This window comes from Eupeodes corollae, chromosome 3 (assembly GCF_945859685.1).
Source record: "Eupeodes corollae chromosome 3, idEupCoro1.1, whole genome shotgun sequence".
NCBI lineage: Eukaryota > Metazoa > Arthropoda > Insecta > Diptera > Syrphidae > Eupeodes > Eupeodes corollae.
In genome coordinates this window covers 58,910,197-58,934,298 of record NC_079149.1, presented here as the reverse complement: position 1 = coordinate 58,934,298, position 24,102 = coordinate 58,910,197, and the positions used below count along the sequence as shown (strand labels likewise).

General features: G+C 33.9%; 1 protein-coding gene and 1 non-coding gene across 5 annotated transcripts in view; both read right to left on the bottom strand.

The window, feature by feature from the left end:
- Positions 1-4,070: 4,070 nt before the first annotated feature.
- Positions 4,071-24,102, bottom strand: part of LOC129950869 (helicase domino) — a 47,841-nt gene continuing 27,809 nt past the window's right edge. Inside the window, exons 9-19 of one of the 4 annotated variants that reach the window (XM_056062794.1) lie at positions 22,922-23,062; positions 22,410-22,849; positions 22,166-22,352; positions 21,135-21,271; positions 20,849-21,035; positions 18,487-20,754; positions 16,515-16,733; positions 11,006-11,041; positions 8,167-10,884; positions 7,608-8,081; positions 4,071-4,891 (exon numbers count right to left, since the gene is read on the bottom strand). In XM_056062794.1, coding sequence (XP_055918769.1) covers positions 4,850-4,891; positions 7,608-8,081; positions 8,167-10,884; positions 11,006-11,041; positions 16,515-16,733; positions 18,487-20,754; positions 20,849-21,035; positions 21,135-21,271; positions 22,166-22,352; positions 22,410-22,849; positions 22,922-23,062 — 6,849 coding nt within the window. In that variant the 3' untranslated portion in view covers positions 4,071-4,849. The other 3 variants (XM_056062795.1, XM_056062796.1, XM_056062793.1) reach the window with 3 other exon arrangements.
- Positions 21,997-22,103, bottom strand: LOC129953001 (small nucleolar RNA Me28S-Am2589). Its single transcript, XR_008782432.1, has one exon. It is a non-coding gene; the product is annotated as a small nucleolar RNA Me28S-Am2589 (small nucleolar RNA).

Below are 24,102 nucleotides of genomic sequence, written 5' to 3'. Positions count from 1 at the left end.
ATATGAATCGTTCCACTGATTTGTGTTAAAATGACAATTTCTGTCAGTAAAAATTCGTTGTTAGATTTCAAACAGGAAATTTTGTTCAATAACAGAAATTTTTATTGATAAACGACCTGTCAATAAGTTCACATAGTACGGTGATTTGCTGAAACTTCTGTCGTAATAAAATAAAAATAAGTTTTACCTACTAAAATCTCCAAATGGTAGAACCCCCAAAATCTGACGCAATTCTTGACCAAAATAAAGCAATATTTTACAAAACCCTGGTTTACTTATAGATTAACTGTAGTTAAGTTGCATAAACGCAGTATGTTTATAAATGCATAATTTTTCCCGGACTCATTTTTTTCCTCTAGCATGTTCGTGAACGTATTCTAGTCACTCTGAATGATTCCGAAGCCTTCAACCATTCCGTAGTTAACCAACATTCTAATCAAACGACTAAATCAAAAAGAGGCTGGGATGCGACCCACACTGATAACGTCCCATCCCGTCTGTCGATTTGTCTTGCTTCAAAGTTTGTTTATATGTACTGGTATCAATTTTACCAAATTTGCGTTGGTACTATTTTTTGTAGATTTTATTTTTTATGAAATAACGGACTGTTGGATTTTTATATAAAAATCACTGAATATCGAAAACAATATTTTCTGTAAAATAAAATAATTTTTTAGCCAGTATTTTTATTTATTTTTTACAAAAACTATCAATTCGAATTTTTTCAAAATTTTACTAAATGTTAACAACAATATTTTTTGAAAGATAAAAGTAGTTAAAAGCCAATATCTACAATTTTTAAAAAGATATTTAAGTCGAAAATCAATTTTTACCAACTTTTGTTAATTTTTTTCGGTTTTTAATTTTTTGTGAAAAAACTGTCAATTCGATTTTGTTCAAAATTTTACTGAACGTTGACAACAAAGTGTTTTGAAAGATGAAAGTAAAGTAAAGCCAATATCTCAAAGTTTTGAAAAGTTATTTGAGTCGAAAATTAATTTTTACCAACTTTTATAAAATTTTTTTTAAGGTTTTTATTTTTGATAAAAACACTGTCAATTCGATTTTTCTCAAAATTTTATCGAATGTTGAAAACAATATTTCTTATAAGATAAAATAAGTTTGAAGTCTAACTTTCAAGATTTTGAAAAGATATTTGAATCGATATTCAATTTTTACCAATTTTTGTTAATTTCTTTTCGGTTTTTAATTTTTTGTAAAAAAAAGCTGTCAATTCGATTTTTTCCAAAATTTTACTGAATGTTGACAACAATATTTTTTGAAAGATAAAAGTAGTTAAAAGCCAATATCTACAATTTTTGAAAAGATATTTGAGTCGAAAATCAATTTTTACCAACTTTTATATATTTTTTTTAGGTTTTTATTTTTTTGTAAAAAAAACTGTCAATTCGAATTTTTTCAAACTTTAACTGAATGTTGACAACAAGATTTTTTGAAAGATAAAAGTAAATTATAGCCAATATCTCAAAGTTTTGAAAGGATATTTGAGTCGAAAATCAATTTTTACCAACTTTTATAAATTTTTTTTAGGTTTTTATTTTTTGTAAAAAAAACTGTCAATTTGATTTTTTTCAAACTTTAACTGAATGTTGACAACAAGATTTTTTGAAAGATAAAAGTAAATTAAAGCCAATATCTCAAAGTTTTTAAGAGATATTTGAGTCGAAAATCAATTTTTACCAACTTTTATAATTTTTTTTTTAGGTTTTTATTTTATGTAAAAAACTGTCAATTCGATTTTTTTCAAACTTTAACTGAATGTTGACAACAAGATTTTTTGAAAGATAAAAGTAAATAAAAGCCAATATCTCAAAGTTTTGAAAAGATATTTGAGTCGAAAATCAATTTTTACCAACTTTTATAAATTTTTTTTTAGGTTTTTATTTTATGTAAAAAAAACTGTCAATTCGATTTTTTCAAACTTTAACTGAATGTTGACAAAATGGCCATAGAATCGCGAGCTGTGTGGCATGTAGCGCCATCTTGTTGAAACCACATGTCAACGAAGTTCAGTTCTTCCATTTTTGGCAACAAAAAGTTTGTTAGCATTGAAAGATAGCGATCGCCATTCACCGTAAGGTTGCGTCCAACAGCATCTTTGAAAAAATACGGTCCAATGATTCCACCAGCGTACAAACCACACCAAACAGTGCATTTTTCGGGATGCATGGGCAGTTCTTGAACGGCTTCTGGTTGCTCTTCACTCCAAATGCGGCAATTTTGCTTATTTACGTAGCCATTCAACCAGAAATGAGCCTCATCGCTGAACAAAATTTGTCGATAAAAAAGCGGATTTTCTGCCAACTTTTCTAGGGCCGATTCACTGAAAATTCGACGTTGTGGCAGATCGTTCGGCTTCAGTTCTTGCATGAGCTGTATTTTATACGGTTTTACACCAATATCAAGCATACTGAGCATCTTTCTCTTTGACACCATGTCTGAAATCCCGCGTGATCTGTCAAATACTAAAGCCTAGTACATACTTGTGAACCATCTCGTGAACCCATACAAATTTCAGTTTTTGGTTCACCCGTGAACTTGCTCGTGAAGCTGAGTGGAGAACAAAGTGGAGAGTTTTCGTTCACGGACAATTCACGTGCAAAATGTACGGGAACTGTTGGTGAAGCTTTGACATTTGGTTTCCGCATGTTCACACGTGTACTCACAAGTGTGTACCAGTGAGCAATGTCAAAAGTTCACTTTCTCCACTGGCGAACGTTCACTTCACGTGGAAGTATGTACTAGGCTTAATGCATGAAAATCCTAACCTCAAAAAAATCACCCTTTACATGCATACTTTTTTCCCGGACTCATTTTTTTCCTCTAGCATGTTCGTGAACGTATTCTAGTCTCTCTGAATGATTCCGAAGCCTTCAACCATTCCGTAGTTAACCAACATTCTAATCAAACGACAATCAAAAAAATTTGTAATTATTGTATTAAAAATGTATTTCCACTCATTAAAAAAAATTACAGTTTCAATATTATACAAGATCTACTTTCAAATGACAAAGCTCTTTCCTGCTATCGATTCGATGAGATCGATTTTATTTTTGTGAGATTTGTCGCAAAATTATTTTGCATTTGAAAGTAAATGAAAGCTCAAAATAATAACATTTACGACTGACTGAGATAAAGCATTTCGCAAACCACCCAATGTTTTGAATGAGAAACTTATCACTATTACGAATTCCTAACTTTTACGAATTCCTATGAAAGTATTTAGTTATATGTTTGGCCGATGAGAATCACCACTTTAATTGTTCTCAAATCAAACATAAACATCAACTTGGTCAAAATTATAAATCATTGTATTTAGTTATAGTTTTTTTTCGGAATTAGTAAGTTTCTGACCATTTTGTTTTATTAAAACAACGGTAAAATTACAGTTCCAGAAGTTTAAGTTGGTGTTAAAATGTTTTAGAACCTTCACTGTTCCCGCGGGTCTTAACCTTCTTGGCCATCATAGTGAAAATTGTTTACTAAATAGTTAACTATTGCCGCCAGGGACTTTTATTTGTTTTTATAACCGATGTGATTTATAAGTTTAAGTTTGTTTAAATACTTAAAAATGAACAATAAGAATATTAAATGTAGAGTATCAATAAAAATTATAGCTGACGGCCAAAGAGATCCAAATACATATGCGCTTAAAAGACGACTCATAAAGGCTAGGGATTTACTGCTGCAAAAACTTCAATATACTGACAAATAGATGCCCATTAAAGAATAAACCACAAATCAAATAAAAGATCATTTAATTTCCATTTTTAATCACATTTATTTATATTTACTATGTTTTTCTTTAAATATATGTATTTTAATTTGTTTAATATTAATGTAAGATATATACATTTAGTGTACAAAAATTAAATTTAAATTCTTAAAAAAGAAGTTAAAATAATAAAACAGTTTAAAATTAAAATAAAATTAAAAAAACTTAAAAGAAATTATCTTCTTCACTACAATGTATTCCAACATTTCCATATAAAACAATTTATTATTGTTTGTTTAATAAAATTACTTAATTTGTATGTAATTTACATTTGTTTCCGACAAAAAAAAAACTACATTAGTTAAAAGAAAACAATTTAAATTTTACAAGTTCTTTTTCTATTTTGGTATATTTCATTGATTAACAAGAATTTGTAGTAATTGAAAAAAACTGCTTTATGTATAAAATTAATATTTGTGTATTGTTCTGGTAAGAAATTAAATATTTAAATAATACATAGCTTGAAAAATTACCCGTTTTTTTTATAACTTATAAATTATTTTCTTCTATCGGTGTATTTCTATTGAATTTTATATAAATCATTATTGAGTTATACTTGTTTTTTTTTTTTGAATAGTAGAAATAATCAAATAGTTAATTTAATATTTTGCTTTTTTTACATAAATATTTGTTCTAATTTTAACTTTTTTTATATTCTAGTAATACTTACATTTTCCATTTATAATAATTTTAAGATCAATTTAAATAATTTACTCAAACACACCAATGCGTTGTTCAAATAATTTATAAGCCCGTAATTTGTTTTTGAATTTATTTATAATTTAAAACTCTGACTTATCTAAAATTCTACATTTTATATTTTTGTTTGTCTTGTTTCTTTCTTCTTGTTTTTAGTGTAAGTTAAAATTATAATTAAAAATCCCTTGTTTTTGATTGAAAGATAGCATATCAGTTGTTAGTAGATTAATCCAGTCCTCAATTTAATTAAAGAGGTTACATTTATTATTTTAGCTTGTTAAATTATTTTAAGAATTATAATTTGTTTTCTTTTTTTTTAATAAATATATGTTTTATATTATTTATTAGATATTATTATTTATTTAAGTACTTGTTGAATGTCCTTTGATGGTTGTTCTTTTCATTTGCAAACGCATTCAGTTAATGTTATTATAAATTATGCATAGTTGGCGACGAAATTATATTTTTGATTTTGAATTAAATTTGCATTTATCCATACGGTTAGTGGAGAGAGATAGAGAGGGAGGAGAGAGTGTATATTTGGGAAGAGATTAAAACTGAGAAGAGATTCGTTTTGTTTTTTTTTTTATTTTATTTTTGTTTTTATTTTGGTTTGCAATTAGTTTTGGCATATTTTTTTATGTAGGCTGAAAACCAACCAAAAAAGAAATTTAAAAGAAAGCATAAGATATTTAATTTAGTTTTAATTTTGATTTTTATGTAAATTCTTTTTTTGTCTAATTAAATGAGAATTGATATTTTTTTATTAATTACAAAACACTTAATTTTTACACTATGCAACAGCATTAAGCTTGGATTGTTATGTTTTTTATTCACATTTAACATAGAATGGTTCTAGATTTATGATTTTATGTGATGGGCAGTGGGAGGTTTTGAATTGTCGAATGGGAGTATTTTTACTCAGTATATGTATATACATATTTTTTTTTTAAATTTGGGTGTTCTTCTTTTTCTTTCTTTTGTTATGAACAAATTTCACTCTAACAATACACGAATTATCAGGAATTTCAGTTAGACGATGCGCCTGATCTAAAATTTTAAAATAACTTGTTTCGAATTCAGAAATCCTTTTTTTCTAAAATTATTTTCGTGATATTTTGGAATTTGTGTATTGCTGCATTCAATTTTGAACAATTTAATTCAATAAATTTGGTTTTTGTATTGTTCTAATAATTTGTTTTCTTTTTAAACTACAAAAGCCTAATTTTTTCGTATTGCCGACCTTGTTTTGCCGAAGTTTGGTAGTTATTGTGAAAAATATACTGAGAAGGAAGGGCGACTTGTTGAACATTGAGAGTGTGTGATTTTTTAAGACATATTGAGCTTTAACACATGTCCTGTTGGAGAGCATTCGTACTGCCCTAATTAGGATATTTGCACCGAATTAGAGACTAAACGTGCCACATTCCATGAACTCCAAATAGCGAGACAAATATTTTTGTTTGAATGAAGTTCAATACTTAACGGTATAACAAATAGAGCTACATTGATCTGAAAGTGACGATGTCGTCATTAACTTTACCTAGTACACTTAATTGTTGTCATTCGCAGTACCAATATTCCTTTGAAAGGGTTTGTAACAATGCAGGGTTTTTGATAAATAGATATTCAAATTTATAATGAATTTTCCATCGTAATCAGAAATTGTTACGAATCGTAATTTAAAATTGTATAAAATTCTCCAATACAAATTATATTTGGTGATTTAGTTTTATTTGGGGTTCGTAAAATGTTTCCATACACAATAAAGCTCGTGATAACGCTTATTTTTAATTAAAACTTTAACCCTGAAGTTTTTACTGACCTAACTGAAAACGAAAAAATCAACTACAGTAACATATTGGGGTTTTCCCGCTCTCGAACATTGAGAACGGAAATAATGCTTAAAAGATTTCCTTGCCATGGGGAAAACATTTCTAGGGAAATTGAGCTGTCATTGCATAGAATTTTTATTGGAGAAATTTAATTTCCAGGAGGATTCCAGGTTAGGGAAAAATTCCGAGGGAAATAAAATTTCCAAGGGGTTTCAAAATAGGGGTATTTTTTTCACAACTTTTTTTCTAATGAAATGTGTAAAAGTTCTTTTAATAGAATTTTACAAATGCTTACTTAGATGTTAACTAAAGGGCTACACAAAATTATTGTTTTCGTAGCTGAATTGTCATTTATTATAGTTTTAAGACTTCCTTTAGAATGCAAAAATGTAATTTAAATCAAAATTAAATAAAAAAGAAAAACTGATTTCACTAAATGGAACGATTCTCAATAACTATTAAGTATACAAATGGAGATAATAGATACAAGGCATTAGTCTTAAAGTTTATGTTTATTAAATTTAATAACTCGTGAACATTTAAATACTTCTATCTTGTTAAACAGACTGCGATTGTCCACCCCTTTTTTAAGACTTCGACTTCACTATGGTATAAGAGCCTAAATTATATTTCAAATGATTTTTGAATGACTTTCTTTTAATCATTTTTATAATTTTTAAAGAAATTATACTCAAATTATTTTGAAAAATTTTTTTAACAAAAGAAAAATTCAACAAACCCACCACTTTATTAATTTCATTCCTCATCTATCTGTCTTTCAATTAAATTTCTTTCAACAAAAAAAAATAAGCCAATCAATTTTATAAATTTTCCAATTTTTGTTGTTTTTCGTTCTTTTTAATTTTTGTTAAATTTTGTTCAATAAATTTTGTTTTCTCTTGATACTAGAACCATTTTCTTTTTGTGCGTTATTAATTATTTTTGATACACAAATTATATATGATACACATATTATTAGGAAAAAAATAAAATAAACAAATTTAAACATAAAAGAATAAATGATTATCCTGCATTTGCAACTAAAAAGAAATTAAAGAATTTGAAAAGAAAAGAAAAATAATAAAGATGCGCAACATTTACAAAAAAAAAATGAAAAAAGCAACAAGTTTTAAACACGAAACATGGAATAAGACAAATGAGCCAAAAAAAAATGAGTGATAAGAAAACAAAAATTAATATCAAAGTAAAAAAAAATGCATTCATTACTCTTTTTCATTACGAATTTGCATAATTTTCTTTTTGACTAATGTGCGTACCTGTTGTTGTGTTGTTTGTTGCTGCTGTTGTTGTTGAACCTGCTGCTGCTGTTGTTGTTGCTGCTGCTGTACAGACTGAACATTCTGCGATTGGTTTTGTTGTTGTTGCGTTGTTATGGTTATAGACCCCACCTCGGTCGTTTGTCCAACGGATGATGCATTAGTTGTGATTCCTTGTACATTGCCACCCATGTTACTCATTGAAGAAACATTCACTTGTTGTTGTTGCATACCTTGGGATTGTTGCACGGTGACAGCAACCAAGTTGCCACCAGCGGTGGTTTGAAGTCGGGCTGGACTGGCGTTTTGCCGCTGGCCTTGTTGGTTTTGTATGGCATTGATTAGGGCTTGCTGTGTTTGAGCCTGAGTTGCTCCTTGGGCCACTTTTATGGTGCCTGCGATATTTTGACCTGAAGCGACGTGTGCTCGAATATTTCCTGCAGTCAATGCTTGTGCGGAAGAAGCCGAAACAACCTTAAAAAAAAAAATTTTAAAAGTGCATAAGTAATTTCTGAAAATGAATTTTCTGAGCTGTTTTTTTTTCTTCATTCTAACTCACCTGGATGGTTTGACGTGCATTGGCTTGTGACGCCACCGAAACTGGGATAACTCGACCCACACTCGTCTTTCCCAATACCAAACCAGCAGCTGAGAGTGTTCCCTGCTGCCCTTGACGCATCACTTGTTGAATTTGCTGTACCGTCATTGAACCAGGTAAGGTTTTCGTATTCTGAATGTGCACCAATTGAGTCTGAACACCGGGTTTCTGACCAACTTGTCCGCCCTGGGCAATCTGAGTCATTTTACTCAGTTTTCTTGGCTGCGCTATAGCCAGATGTTGTTGCACATGCAACTGTCGCATCTGTGATTGATTTGCCATTGTCACCTTGATTTGACTCCCTGGCTTGACATGTGACAGAGCCATGTTGATGGTTCCGCCCGGTGATGCTGTGGTCATATTGCCAGACGATGTCTTGACCAAAGTCGCAATCTGTTGTTGGCCAGATGTACCAGGCTGTTGCTGTATCTGTACGTTGGCTGGAGTCAATATTTGACCTTGTTGCAGAACTTGAGTCTTGGGTTGTGCTATAACTTGTCGTTTGACCAGCAACATTTCGTTATCATTCACCTGGCGAGCTATTGTTTGCTTGCCTCCTACTTGTTTGATGAATTGCGTACGACCCTGATTGTGAGCCACTTGAACAGTGGCTACTGACGTGACAACACCAGGAGCCCCACCAGGAGTTACGTTTGCTGCACTGACGGTAGCAACAGATACCTTTTGGCCTTGCACTTGAACTGTGGGCCCGGTTTGTACGACACCGCCTTGAATAATTGTTCCGGCTGCGTTTACTAAAGTTGTTTGGCCACCAGCAGTTTGGACAACTTGTCCACCTTGACCGGGCGTTTGCAAGACTTTCAATTGCTGTCTTTGACGGTAGAGTTGAATCTGAGCAGGCTGGTTGGTGAGTTTACCAGTTTGTTGCAAGGAGCTCACCGGGATTCCCTTGGTGACAACTTGCTGTGTTCCTGCCATTGAGAGTCGCAGTTGAGCTCCCTGGAATTGGGCTTGCGTCACAGTCTGTCCAAGACTATTCATCGATACTATTGTAGGACTTTGAGAGTTCTGACGTTGTTGCAGAACTACATCTTGCAAGCATCCAGGAGCTGCCACAATCCTTTGCGCCCTTAGTGCGGAGGCGTTTAAGGTTGTTACAGTTGCATTTGGCTGCATGTTTGCCGAGGTAGTAAGAACTGTGCCCACTGTAGCCAATTGCGACACTGATACCACTTGGGGCATGCTCTGTGATGGCAAAGTCTGAACCAAAGTTGCCATTTGAGACTGCGACGACACCAAAGATGCTGAGGAAACTATACTCTGAGGCTGGATCGAGACAATCTGCGCCGATTGGGTACCCTGGTGCTGCACATTGGACATAGTCGAGACAGGAGTCGTTAGAACAACGGAGACCGATGAAGGGGTGACCATATTTCCAGATTGCTGCAGCTGAATCTGTTGTGCCCCAGACTGTGTCAATTGCTGAATTTGTCCATGCAGCAAGCCCGATTGTGGGGTGACAATAGTTTTCACAATCTGCGTGGTTTGCTGGTGAACAGCTCGGGACTGCATTATCTGTCCACCCTGCTGTTGAATAACATTTGGCATCTGCTGTTGGGCCTGTTGAAGCACAATCGCCGTCTGCTGGCCACCAGATGCCTGTTGAACCTGAATCTGTTGGGGAATTTGTTGCGTTTGCTGCTGTTGTTGTTGTTGCGGCTGCTGCGCTTGCTGTGGTGAATGACTCACAATCTCCTGACTAGGAGCTGCTACGGCAACCCGATTTTGTGCAGGCATTTGCATGGTAGTCCGTTGTTTTTCACGCATCTTATTCGCCTTTAGCATTGCAATATTTCGCGGGCTCAAGGGATTATCATAGTTCGCAATTCCGAATTCTTTCAGAACTTCTGCGTGTTTGGGATTCATTGGACTTGGCGCACTGAAGTGCCTCTTCGGTGGTGGGGCCTTCTTCAGGAATGCCGTTTTAATACCATCGAATTTGGATTTCATAAGTTTGCTGAACGAACTATTGTTGTCCGCGATGAAGTTTTGCGATGTGCGCAGTGACTTTACGCCCCCCTTTATGCAAGCCTTCATCACTGACTTCATTTTCTTTTGCTTCTTGGGACTTTCCAAAAGTTTGCCCTCTTCACGGGGCACAATAACAGCTTCATAACGCCAACGACAATGCTTCGGAGAACGGTATGTTTTCGAGTACATATTCACAATCTCAGCCACCAAATCCCAGTTTGGAGTGTGTCCCGGTGATAGAAGCATCAAATTAATTGGCAGACCTTGTAAGTTTGACAAAACATGCACAATTGCTATATCCTCATAGATACTCCATTCAACCATTCCCTCGGGCTCAACCAGACTTTTGGTTGTGGTCTGCGGCTTCAAACCCGGTATTTGGACATTCGGTTTGAAGATGCCACGATAACGTTGCAATTTCAAATCACGCCGAATCTTCGCCACTGCACCCGATGGTCGATCGAACAACGATCGTGGTGCAATGAAATTGTCATCTTTGCGTATCTTTGGCGGTCGTCGACCATCCAATAGAAAACCAGCTTCGGTGCGTGAACGTTTGTATTCTTTCTTAACATAAACCGGCGGCAGATGTGACTCGGTGAGGACTTCGGTATCATACATAAAACCCAATGAATGGTCAATGTAGATGTCGTTGTCGTTTTGTGGCGGAGTTGGTGGACACCACATCTAACAAAACAAAAAATATAACATAAAATAAATACCAAAAGAGGCTTCTAATGTTCGACTACAACTTCATCTTTGTAGCGAACAAAGGACAGAACTGTTTAAAAAGGACATTTTGACTTACCGGCATTTGTTCCATTGTGTTATCAGAAATCCAAATCTAAAAGTAAGAAAAGAAAGATATGCGAAGAAAAAAACTCATTAAATATCTCCTTATTTTTGTGATATAAAGTTTTAAAATATCTGTTTTTGTATTTATCTAATTTGTATATGACTTTAAAGGCTGACATTTATTTTCTTTAATATTTCTACTTCAGTAACTGGCTTTAAAAGAATTGTAAAACCCTCAGCAACAGAAATCGTGTGGGAATTTATGAACATGTTTTATATGTCTGTGAGAAGTGGGCGAATTATTAACAAGTTTATTCAGGTAAAGTTGATAAGTGTTAACGCACTTATCATTCAAACAAAACTATTCCGAAAGTAGAAATATCAACAGAGTGTAATACTGCATTTCACATTCTGGTAGTTCGGCTAAAGAACGAATCCCTATACATCACGGTTTGAACGAAGCAGGGCACCAGAGTAAACTGATGGTCATTCCTAGAATCGCAAGCATTGCGGTTAAACTGTTTAACTGGCTTTTTCACTAGAGCAATGTCTTGAAAAGTCTCAGAAAACCCATATGATCGTTGAACATACCGAAAATATCGAGATGTCAATTGTAAGGTAAGGAGAATATGTCGCTTTGACGATACAAGACAACATTGGGTTTTCGAAGGATTAAATTCCACGCGGTTTCTTATTCCCCAATGTACAATGATTTTTAGTTCGTTACATAATGAACTTATTGTATTTTATTGTAGCAGTTCAACAACCTAAGAGTATTATTTTCAGCGAAATAATTAATTGGATTTGAAGTTAAAGACAGGAGGTCATTAATAAAAAATGAGAAAGAGTATCGGAGAGAGAACAGAGCCTTGGGGCACACCGGCACTTATTTTACCCATCCACTACTTGTGTTGAACGTTTTAAAAGGTAATTTCCATTCCAAGGGGAGGAATTCGATAACACAGAATGATGCTGAGCCACTGTCAAATATCAAAACGTACTTGCTCAAAATCGATGTAAAATTTATTCCACTGTTCAGCAATATGAACTATGAAATCACCAGTCATTAAGAACCCTTTGATCTTCGGGATATATTTTAAGCTGATAATCAGCGTTTCCATGCAATTCGAAAAAGGGATGCAAGTTTATTAGGTCGATAATTAGAGCGTGAGCTCTACTAATGGACTAATGTTGTTTTCCACCCGCTCTTAAGATAGATAAAGAACACTGACTACTTCAGAACAATAGCGGAGATACCATCCGAGTCTAAGTTCCATAGATTTATTAAAGCGCCCAAGATCTGGTGAAGCCATCCTACTATAATGTAAGGGAACTAGATTTTGAAGATTATTTGTGTAAGCACGATGGTTGGTCGGTAAAGAAAACGTTTTTCTATTGTCTATTGTTCTGACACCCAGAATGCGTATCTACAGCTGCTTTGTAAGTGGTCTGCAGACTTCAATTACAAGTTAATTAGAAGTAATCGTGAAGTGTGGGAAAATTGGCTGTGTTTGAATAACAATTTTTTTTATTAAGTTTTAATGATTTTATCGCATTGTTCGATTGCTAACCGATCCATTATCGTAAATGGCAAATGATGAGTTCGCCACAAGGCGTACTCTACAAGAATCAGAAGATGCAAATTTTTGTCTCCTTTGTTAAAAACTTGAGTTTTTTTGTATGAAAAGGCTTGATAAAAAATATGTTTAAAAGGTCCTTAATAATAATAAGATGTTTAAGATAAATGTCAGCCTTTTTCTTAATTAATACATAACGCTAGTGAGGGTTTTAAACTAAAAATGATGGATACGGTCGATGTGTATAAGTTAAAGGTTACTTTAATCTTTGATGTCTTAGTCAAAGATCATCAAACAAAACTACTTTCCATGCGCCTGTGTTTATTTTTCTTCTTTTTCAAGTTGTGTTTGTAAAATTTTACTTTGCTTTTCTCTAAATTATATCATTAATTTTATTGATTTATTTTTATTTGTTTAGTTTTTTCGTATTCAATGTTATTTTTAAGTCGAAAATCAATGTGAATGAAAACATAAATAGAAACAAAATAGACATATAATTTATTATCTGTGGCCGTTTGGAAAAAAAATGGCAAATATTTTTTTTTCATTTTTCCATAAATTACTAAATATAACATTTAGACTAAAAATAAGGCTGTTTTGGTGCCCAATATATATATATTTTTTTCTTTTTTTTTTATAAATTTATCTACATAAAAAATGATGCTGAATGTAATCAAAAAAATATTAATTAAGTGCCCGCCGCTTAAGAAAACACAAGAAACATTTGCCATTTCTAAGTAACCAAACTTGACAAATTGTTTGTTTTTTTAGAAAACAAGTGATTTTTTTTTTCTTTAAATTGTATTTAAAATAAATAAATGAAAAAAATAAATAAAATTCTAAAACACAGTAGCAGGAAATGTAGTTTTCTTTTCTTTTGTTTTTTTTATCTTTTTAATTCTTTAGTTAAATTTTCTTTTTCTTTTTTTTTTAATAATAATTTATCATTATTTATGTAAAAAAAATTTAAACTTTTTATATGAGACACCAAAACAGATATTTTAATTTATTCTTAATGACTTCTCTCTTGCCCGAGGATAATTTAAAAGGGAGATATTTATTTAGTTTTTTTTTTCTACAACAAGGATTGTTTTTTTTTTCCAAACGATGCTAAAAACGCCAGAGATTATGTGTCGTTTTAATGCGCAGAGACAATCGACAGTTAAAAAACAAACAAAAATCAATCAATTAATCAATCGATATAAGGAGGAGGAAATTGTAGTAAAATAAAACAACACAACTTTAATTTCTCTTTTGTTTGATTTTTTTTTACAGAGGAAATATATTTTTATATATTTTTTTTTAAATTTTATAATATTTCCATACAATATTAACTTATTAAACATCTATTGATGTTTTTGTTTAGTAGTTTAAATAACGGCGATTTATTTGTTGTTCTTTTTTCTTTTAGATTAGACTTAATACTAATAAATTTTGTTTTGTTTGTTTCACCTTCTTACTCAATGGTTTGTTTTTAATGTGGTTATTTTATATAATTATTATTGTTGTTTAGTTTAATTTTAATTTAGTCAGTTTAAAAAATAATTTATAATTAAATAACAAATAAAGAACTATAATTAGAGTTTTGCGGTTTAAATATTGTGTTTTGTTTTTTTTTTTTTTCTTTTTTATCTAATTTCTAGGTCACAGTTTAGTTTTGTACAGAGATGTTTTTTTTTTCTTTATTATTAAATTAAATTAAATTTTATTTTATTTAATATATTTAAAAAAAAAGTTTTGAAGAAGCCATGATGCCTAAAAATATTTCAAACTTCTATGTGATTTCTTTTTCTTGTATGGTTTTAATGAATTAAATATAGAATTCCTATTGCTAACTACCAACTGAATATTTATTTATAAAAAAGAAAAACTATTTTATTCTAAAAACTATCAATCCATAGGAATTAAATCAATAATAATATTTATCATTTACGAACAACGTATGTGTGTGTGTGGTTGTATTTACAGAATTTGCTTAACTTTATTAGTTAGTTTGATTTTCAGTGAAGAAGAGTAGAGAGAAGTTTTGTATCTTTTTTATATTTTACATTATGACAGCAATCTCTGGCTGCACAGCAGAGGCGGAGCAGCAGCTCTTTGAACCAAAACTTCGTTGCGAACCTTTGCTTATTGCCCATGTCTCTAATTAGACACGTTGGCCGTTGATCAAGACGGACCGTTTGAACTTTGACGAGTTCTCGTTGGTTCGCTAGGAGGTGTGTCTACAACATCATCCTTTTGTTGATTGGTTACTTTTTTGTCGATATCAATTTGTTTGAGTATTACTTTGGGACTTTTTTTAAGCAACCAGTGGTCAAGTGTTGATCTAGAGTTTAATTTAGCAGGTCCACCTCCGCCTCCGCCTCCACCAACACCGCCACCCTGAGATGGCCTCTTGAAAGCTACTCGAGCTTTAGGAGGGGTTGTTTGATGCAGATCATTTGATTGTTTAAGTGTTTTGTTCGATTTTGAGGGACTTTCGTTGTTCTGCGATGTGGATGATGGTGGTGTTGATGGAGGAGGCAGTGAGGAATTGGTATCGTTTGTATCATTGTTTGTGTTCTCTTTCAGTCGACTTGTCTGATTCTTGGTTGGTTTTACGCCTGGTAGAATTGGACTTACATCAAGAGTCCAAAGGTTTATTTTCACCGAACCTCTAGATCGAGTCCGGGGACTATTTACATCAACGTGATTTTCTTCAAACACATTTGGCTTTTTACTAGTTCTCGACATAGTATTGTCTTTGTCTTCGTCTTGGGAATCTTCATCGGTTTCTGATTCATCGGATACATTATAGTAGGTAGAGTTTGTCGTAGTTGTATCTTGATTGACAGCATCAATGGTCCATTCTTCGACATCCATGGTGGGGCTGTGATTAGCCTTTTCACTACCGCTACCAACTTCTTCATTATTTTTATCATTTTCTTCGTCTTCACTCTCTTCATCATCCTCACCATCTTCATCATCATCTTCATCATCTTCTTCTTCAACTGCATGACTACTTTCTTTGTCATTGTCAGTACTTTGATCTTCAATTTCTTCTTCGGGCACCAAGGTACTGTCGTGTTCTTGATTAGAGCTCGCATCTGATGATAAATCAGATGTTTTACTTTTCTCATTTTTTTCTTCGTCATCTTCATCATCGTCTTCTTGTTCTTCTTCATCATCATCAACAGCATTGTCAATTGCCTTACCACTTCTTAAACGTTTTTTATTTGTGTTTGTGTTCATATTCTTTCCACGACTGACAGACTTTTTGGGTTTTATTTGTTCGATTTTTTGTCTTTTATTGGCAGGACCATTCATTTCAGTAGCCGCTCGAAGTTTTCTCGATCTTAGAGCCTTTGCCCTGAGTAGCACCTTCTGGTTATGATTATTACTCTTAATTCTAAGCGGCTTTTTCTTCTTCGGCGATGCTTTTATTTCTTCAATGTCTTCTACGTCGTCCTCTTCTTCTTTTTCTGATTTGTCCACTTCTTCATCTTCCTCCTCCTCATTCTCTTCTTCCTCGTCCTCATCGTCCTCCTCTTCATCATCTTCCTTTTCTTTTTCCTCTTTTCCTACTTCATCTTCTTCTTCTTCACTTCCCTCTGTATTTTTATCACCTTCATCGTCATCATCTTCATCACTTGCTTCGACTGTTTTTTGTTTCTTTTCAGAACCAGCTTTCGTCTTTTTCTCATTGGGTGATCGACTATTCCTAACTGATATTCTTCTTCTTCTGCCTTTAATACTATTACCTTCTGCCTTATCAGCCCTATTCTTTGTATTTCTATTACGTAAACTTCTATTTCTATTTAACCTACTCTTTTGAAGTTCTCTGCCTCGTCGGGCATTATTTATTGATCTGTTTTTAATTGTTTGCTTCTTCTTGTTGTTGTTGTTAGTTTGAAGGGATTTCTTATTTTTACTATTTTTGATATTTTTATTATTACGACTATTAACCTGATTCTTGGCATCCTTCCGGCTGTAGGTGAGGACTTCATCAGCTTCAGCTTCTGCCTTAAGCATTTCTTCTTCTTTTTGTAATGCAGCCAATCGATTTGCTTCCCATTCACGTTTTTGGGCTTCGATTTCAGCTTCGGCAGCTCGGAGTTGTTCTGCTGTCCAAGCACCACCAGTTGCTTCTACAAAACGCATTGCATATCTTTCAATTGGACTTAACTGGAAGAAGGAAATAAATTAAAATTGATTAAAAATTTTGCAAAATTGCAAAACAGCAGAAAATAGCTTCTATAAATTTTAGGAATAAAATTTGTTTGACGATGAGTGATATAATCCAACTACAGAGCACATTGAACTATGTCTGAACGTCATTTTTATATGGGCCCCAAAAGTCTTGGCAGTGCTACAATTGAAAGCACCACTCAAGACTTTTAAAGCCCCATTTTAATTATTGAATAATTGTAACTTGTGTCGTGGTATTTACCACTATCAAAGAGAAACTTCCCAAAATACAGGCGCAAAGCCACAAGCGCATTTTTTTAGTGGAAATTCGAAAGTCATATCTTAATACCTACAAAAACGGGAAGACGTATTGTCTGACGATGAGTGATATAATCCAACTATAGAGCACATTGGACTATGTCTGAACGTCATTTTAATATGGGCCCCAAAATTCTTGGCGATGCTACAATGGAAAGCACTACTCAAGACTTTTAGAACCCCTTCCTGATTTCAATTTGCTTAGTATTCCTTATGTCTTCTCGATATCTTTATGGTCCTATTATAAATCGCAAATCGAAGCTTCGTATCAAAATAAATAACAAATTTTAAAACTGCAAAATAAATAACATATTTTAAAACTGCAAATTTCGAATAGGTTACATTCGCCTAATTTTATGTAATTTGTAGGTCATACCATAATCCTTTATTTCAGAAAAACGGAACGAACCTAGTGTTTTTGTACGACGATGAGTGATATAATCCAACTACAGAGCACATTCAACTGTCTGAACGTCACGTACTTTAATATGGCCATTAAAAATCGTATCTTTCAAAGCTCCAATCAAGAGTTTTAAACCAAGATCTAACCTGCTACTTGATGAGTTTGGTAAATCAACTATAAATAAATTAAATTTGATTGCTCTTCAGCTCGTCAAGAAACAAGTGCTTAAGGACTTACAACTCTCAACCATTCCTCTGGGATGGAGGATCCTAAAAGTCCGAACAAGCAAGATTAAGAAAGAACTTTTTAGGACAAGCAGGAGGCAGTACCCGTGAACAAAACTTCTTAGGTGGCACAGACAGGGATCGATCCTTCTGGCAACCACGCTAAGGGAAAACTAACTATTTGCGACTAAGTCTGACACGTCTAGGAATCCGGTTAAGAATCTTTTCGTATCAATTTTGTTCACTCGTCCCTCAAACAATAAAATGAAATAAATGGCAAATTTCCCTACGATAACAATTTTAGTCAAGAGAATTAACTTTGAGTTCCACATATCCGAATGAGTAACACATTCCGACGGAAGTGGTTTTTCTTGAAGACAATTTATAACAATATATAAAAGTTACTGAACGTAACTTTTGTTAGTTAAGAAAGGAACATAGCTAGTTGGCTCCTTATTTTTGGTCAGTTAAAGTACTGATCTGCTACAAACTTTAGTTGAAATAAGATATTGAAATTGGTGTAATTATCTAAGAAATATTTTAACTATCAGAAGCAGCAGTTAGAATTTCTAGACATTCAATGTAAACTTTTTCTTCCTAATCAACATTTTCAGTTAAAAAAAAAGTTTTGTAAGGCGATGAGTGATATAATCCAAGAATAGATAACATTGAACTATGTCTGAACGCCTAGTTTTCTCTTGGCACCGCTAATTTCGCTCAAAGCTGCAAGACAGAGCTTTGTAAAAACCACCAGTGCCGAAATATGCAAAACAATGAATAGCACTACAATAAAAATTAGACTCACCTGTTTAACAAGATTTTGAACTTCCAAATCAGCTCGGCTCATCTCCGGTCCCGGTTGCTGCCTTTCTGTCTCTTCCAAAGGTATCGTCTCATCGAATTCTTCCAAATCTGCATCAGCTTCTGCGGTGGCTATTTTAGTTGCTTCGACATCTAAATCATCTTCCACATTAGCCAAAGCAGTCTCGAAAGCTCGCAATGATTGTTTCTCTTTATCCGTTTGAATTGGCATCACAGCACCACCACCAGATTGACCATCGGTGACATGTTTTGATGACGACGAAGCTTGTGGTTCGTTCGATGTTGAAGAGCTACCTTCCGCCGGTTCAAGATCGAACAAATCTTTGATGGTGGTACTCTTGAAGAATGTCGTCGTAAAGTTACCCCCTTCGATGGCCATATCGCTGAGCATTCGCTTTTGATTAGCCTTCTTGAGGATATTCACTTCGATTGTCTTCTCACTGACCAAACGATAAATGTGCACATCTCGTGTTTGTCCAATGCGATGACAACGATCTTGCGCTTGAGCGTCCATTGTTGGATTCCAGTCGGAATCGTAAAATATCACAGTATCTGCGCCGGTCAAGTTGATGCCAACACCACCGCTACGCGTCGAAAGAATAAACACAAATATTCTCTTGTCGCCATTAAAACGCTCCATCAGAATCTGCCGCTGTTCGACACGCGTCGAACCGTCAAGCCGCAAATAGATGTGACCATGATGTGTCAAAAACGCTTCGAGAACATCCAGCATCTTGGTCATTTGAGTGAATATCAATACTCGATGTTGACCAGATTTAAGAGTGCGCAGAAGACGGTCCAAAGTTTGCAATTTCCCGCAATCGTATTGAATCAGCCGAGGGTCGGGGAATTGTGTGTTCATAGCCGAAATAATGGGATGCAGGAGTGATAGTTTGGGTGACATTTCTTGAACGATCATCTGTTCGCGAACACGGTCCGCATTGACCGTAGATGGGTGCATGTGATGAACGTGCAGTTGCGGCAGGGGAGACGATACTGGCGGCACAAATATCACAAAGTTATTGAACATAGTCAAGAGCTCTTGTGTTCTATCCACGTAAGACTTGATGATCTTGGTTAGAGTCCAACTGTCGCGTCTGCTCATTGCGGTCTGGCAATTCGCAAAACTACTCGTTTGCCAAGTGCTGAAGTCCGCCTTTCTGATGGGTTGCCTTGCATTTGATATCGTTTGCCTGCAATCATCTCCATAAATGGGAGTCGCATCACAACGGCGATTATTTATGCGCGCCATCAAATTCAAGCGACTCTGTCGCCGTTCCTTTAAGAGCTGCTTTATTGATGCCATATCAAAAGATGGATCATTTTCTTCGCCGTCTTCCTCGTCTACTTCCATTTTTTCCAATCCTGCAGCTGCCGCACTTTTAACCAATGCAGACTGGGCTGTGGTTTTGACTTGCTGCGCCAGCGCTTTTACCAGTCCTGAGTCTACTGCCCCGCTAATCGAAGTTGGAGCTGACATCGACATTGTTGTGGTCATCCTTGAGACCCCACTGGTGGCGGTAATTGCTCCCGACCGCGCCACCAAATTGTTCGTTGTTACTGCACTTACTGCTGTTGTCAGTGGTTTCCCACATGATATCACATTACCCGTCGTCACCAGGTTGTTCCCCGTCTTACACACTAGCGTTATTCTATGACCACTACCCCCCACTCCTGGCGTCAACACAAAATGTTGTTTGCCGCCCTTCATTTGAACGATTTTAGCTATTTGTGTCGCTCCTCCTGCCGGCGCACCAGTCGCAGTTGTAGTAGCACTTCCATTCACCGGTCGCAGCAATGGATTGACCATTCTACTGCCCACTGCTCCCGATGATGCTGATGATGTCACCACTGTGTTTGCTGCTAATGGCTGATTACCAACACTTTCGGACGTTAACAATTTTATCGGGTAAGTTGGATTAATACTATTGGTTTTCTTTAATTTATTTTCTAAATTACAAACTGGTACTAGTTTGTTTCCTTCAGTCTTCATGGCTGGACTTGTGCCCACTTTCACTGAACCACTATTACTGCTGTGCGTGGTTATACTTTGTTGCACATTAGTATCACGTATTCGAATGTGGAATTTATATTTTCCTGTAGGACAACGTGGCGGTGGTTCGGGTAGTTGATCGACTTCTTCGATAAGCTTCCTTTGGGGTGCAAGTAGTCGTACTTTATGCGACACATACGCCGTAAGTGTGATCTCCAAATTGATTAACATAAGATTTACCGAATTTAAATCAATTTGCTAAAGGAAATTAATAAATTAATTTATTTATTTATTTATTTAGGAAAATATCAATGTAAGTTTTCTTTTGTGAGTATGATTGTGGTAAGCTTACAGTAAAGGGATCATAATCCATAACTCCATATGTAAGATGTGGCGCTGCATATGTTATTCCTTCCATATGAAAGGGTGATATCGTTGGTCTAACTTCAAATAGATTCGGATGATTACACACCTTTCGTAGTTGCATAAGGACATTGATCACACTAAGGAAATTACCCGTCGATAAAGTTTCACGTGTTCTGAAAATGATATTAAAATACGTTGTAATTATGTTTTTTCTAGTTGAAGCAAAAACAAATATTTAATAAAGAAAATAAATAAACAAAATACAAACTCACTTTGCGCGACTCATAAAGTCTTCATACAAATACCGTTGCCTGTTGGAAAGGCGACACATTACAACATGTTCGTATTTTTTCGGCATTTGTTTTTCTACTTCCTTTTTCAACCGCCGAAGGAGGAATGGACGAATTACCTGAAAATAAAAAAAGGTTATATTTTTGTTCAATGATTACAAAATTATTAAATCAAGTTGTTAGTTTATTTCGCAACTCAGTGCAAAGTTTAGAAACGTAAACTGTTATTTATGGTTATTTGGAGTAGTTCAAACCATTTATTTTTATTTGCACTCAATAAAGACGTCAGTAACTCTTTATGCATAAAACACAGTGCGAGCTTTAGGAAAATGTGGAAGAATTTAAGCAGAAGCCTTAAAGTTTAGAATATCAAAATGGAATGGAAAATCGGAGTTGGGTAAAACATTCCACATTCTTGATGTTCGGCATTAAAGAAAGTTTAAAACGTATATAAAGCCTTTTTAAATTATAAGAAGTTGGAAGTTCCAGATTTGAAGGACAAGGAACATGAATAACAGATGACACAGTTACCAGAGGTGACGCAGTTTAATGGGTTAGTATTTTATCATAAATATAAATGAAAAAGAGACGAGAAAGAATATAGGAGAACAGAGCCCTGAGGAATATCAGCATTTATTTTATGAACTTCAGACTTGCTTAGGTAAATGCAGTTTCCCATCTACTCGCAACGAGAACTGAAGAATATTTAAGATGAAAAAGCAAAACAAAACAATGAACTATATTCGGTGCAGTTTATTTGTGTATGCCAAGGTCTTTCAGTACACTTGCAAGTTTACGAGTGTGATGACAATTTACGTTTCTATACTAAGTTCGTAAGAAATTGGTATACATCAGACAAATGCCTCGCAAAAGCGAACATCCTATTTAAATTGAACTCTTTCAAAAATAGAAAAAGTTCAACGTTCAGCGACATTTTATCATCATCTGTGTTATTATTTAAGGGCTTACATAAACCTACTGGGTATTTATTTTGTATGTATTAAGATTCTTACCTTATGCAGACGGCTTATCAAAGTCTCGTTGTATTCACAATTTCCTTCGATCATTCCTGTCATGGGATTTGAAAACCATTCTTTGAATTCTCGATGCGATTGGAAAACATATGGCATTAGAAAATGCATCAATGACCATAATTCCATCAAATCATTTTGCAATGGTGTTCCAGTTAGTAAAAGGCGCCTTTAAAAATAAAAAAATATTCAATTAATAAAGTCAATAAAAAAAAATATTACATACCTTTCAGTAGAAAAATTCAATAACAGCTGCCATCTTTGTGACTTGAAATTCTTAATATTTTGTGCCTCATCCAAAATCAAATATTTCCATTTTTTTCTACGAAAACTTTGTTGATCTTGCACAACCAATTTATAAGAAGTGATACACACATGAAAAGCATTTGGTTTTGTCCAACCAACACGTTTTAATTTGCGTTCCTTTTGTGCACCATAATATGTCAGAATTTTAAATCCCGGACACCATTTTTTGAATTCCATTTCCCAATTTAACATCACAGATGAAGGTACAACAATCAAATGTGGTCCCCAATTTCCTTTGACGCATGCTAAATGGGCAAGCAAAGCTATTGTTTGTATTGTCTTACCAAGACCCATTTCATCAGCTAGAATTCCATTTAATTTGCGATCGTGCATTGTCACTAACCAATCTAAGCCAATGTGCTGGTTGTTTAAAAAAAAAATAATAAATACAAATTAGAATTGGAATGCCAAAAATAAAAGTTTATAACTTACTTGATATTCTCGCAGGGAATGCTTTAAAAGGAACGGCACCGGTGTCACAACATTTGTGGAAGACAAAGTATTACCTTTCGGTTGTATACTCTCGGCCAGAGCGGCTGCATCTTTGAAAATGTCGTCTTTGTTCTCAGTATGCTATTGTAACAAAATCCAAAAACAAAAAGTTAACCATTAAAAATTGTATAAATATATAATTATAAACAAATTGTTTTATAATAGCTCTTGTTTGCTTAAACCTAGAATTTATTTAAGTTTCAGATTTTACAAAATAAATGAAAGAAAAAAACCTATTGCAACCAAACCCTTCTGAATAAAGTTTGTATCTTAACAGCGTTACAAATCCACAAAACAAAAAATTGCACATTCAATCAATTAGCCATTAAGGAATATCGTGAGGATCATTTTTATCAGCACCCAAGCGTAGTCATTATTCTATTGAATAAGAGTAACGACTGATTTTAGTGCGTTCATTAAACTCTTGCTAAGCAGACTAAATTATATGGTCAAGTATTTGTATAGCAATAGCTGAGACTTATGTTTTGAAAGCCTTCATTTTCCCTTTTTTTAAACTTCCGTTTGTTAATTTAAATAAATAATGTACAACTATTCAAAACACAAAAGCCGTTTATTGAATAACGTAGCAGATTGTAAAAGTATCCATCTACGCATAAGAGCTTAAAGTAGTTTTGAATATTCTTTCTGCAATAATTGTTTCTTAACAACGTTACAAATCCACAAAACAAAATAATTGTACATTCATAAAATTAGTTATTAAGAAATATCGCGAGGATCATTACTTTCAGCACCCAAGCGTAGTAATCATTCTATTAAATGAGAGTAACGACTGATTTTAGTGCGTTTATTGATCTTAAGTTAACCAGACTATATTAAATGAGCAATTCAATACTCGTTCCAACTCCAAGCTTAGTTTTAGATTTTATAAAAAAGATGTAGCAACTGCTCAAAGCTCAGTTTCTGAGACAAGATTCTTTTTATAGTAATTTCAAAGTACTTTTATAGTAACTACTAAGAACCTACTTTGTCTAGTTTTATTCAAACAATCATTTTTGTTACTTTGAGGGAATTAAAACTTTTCAAATCACTTAACCCGCAAAAATAAACAAAAATAGCTACCTACGCAAAAAACTCCTAAAATAGTTTCGAATATTCTTTTT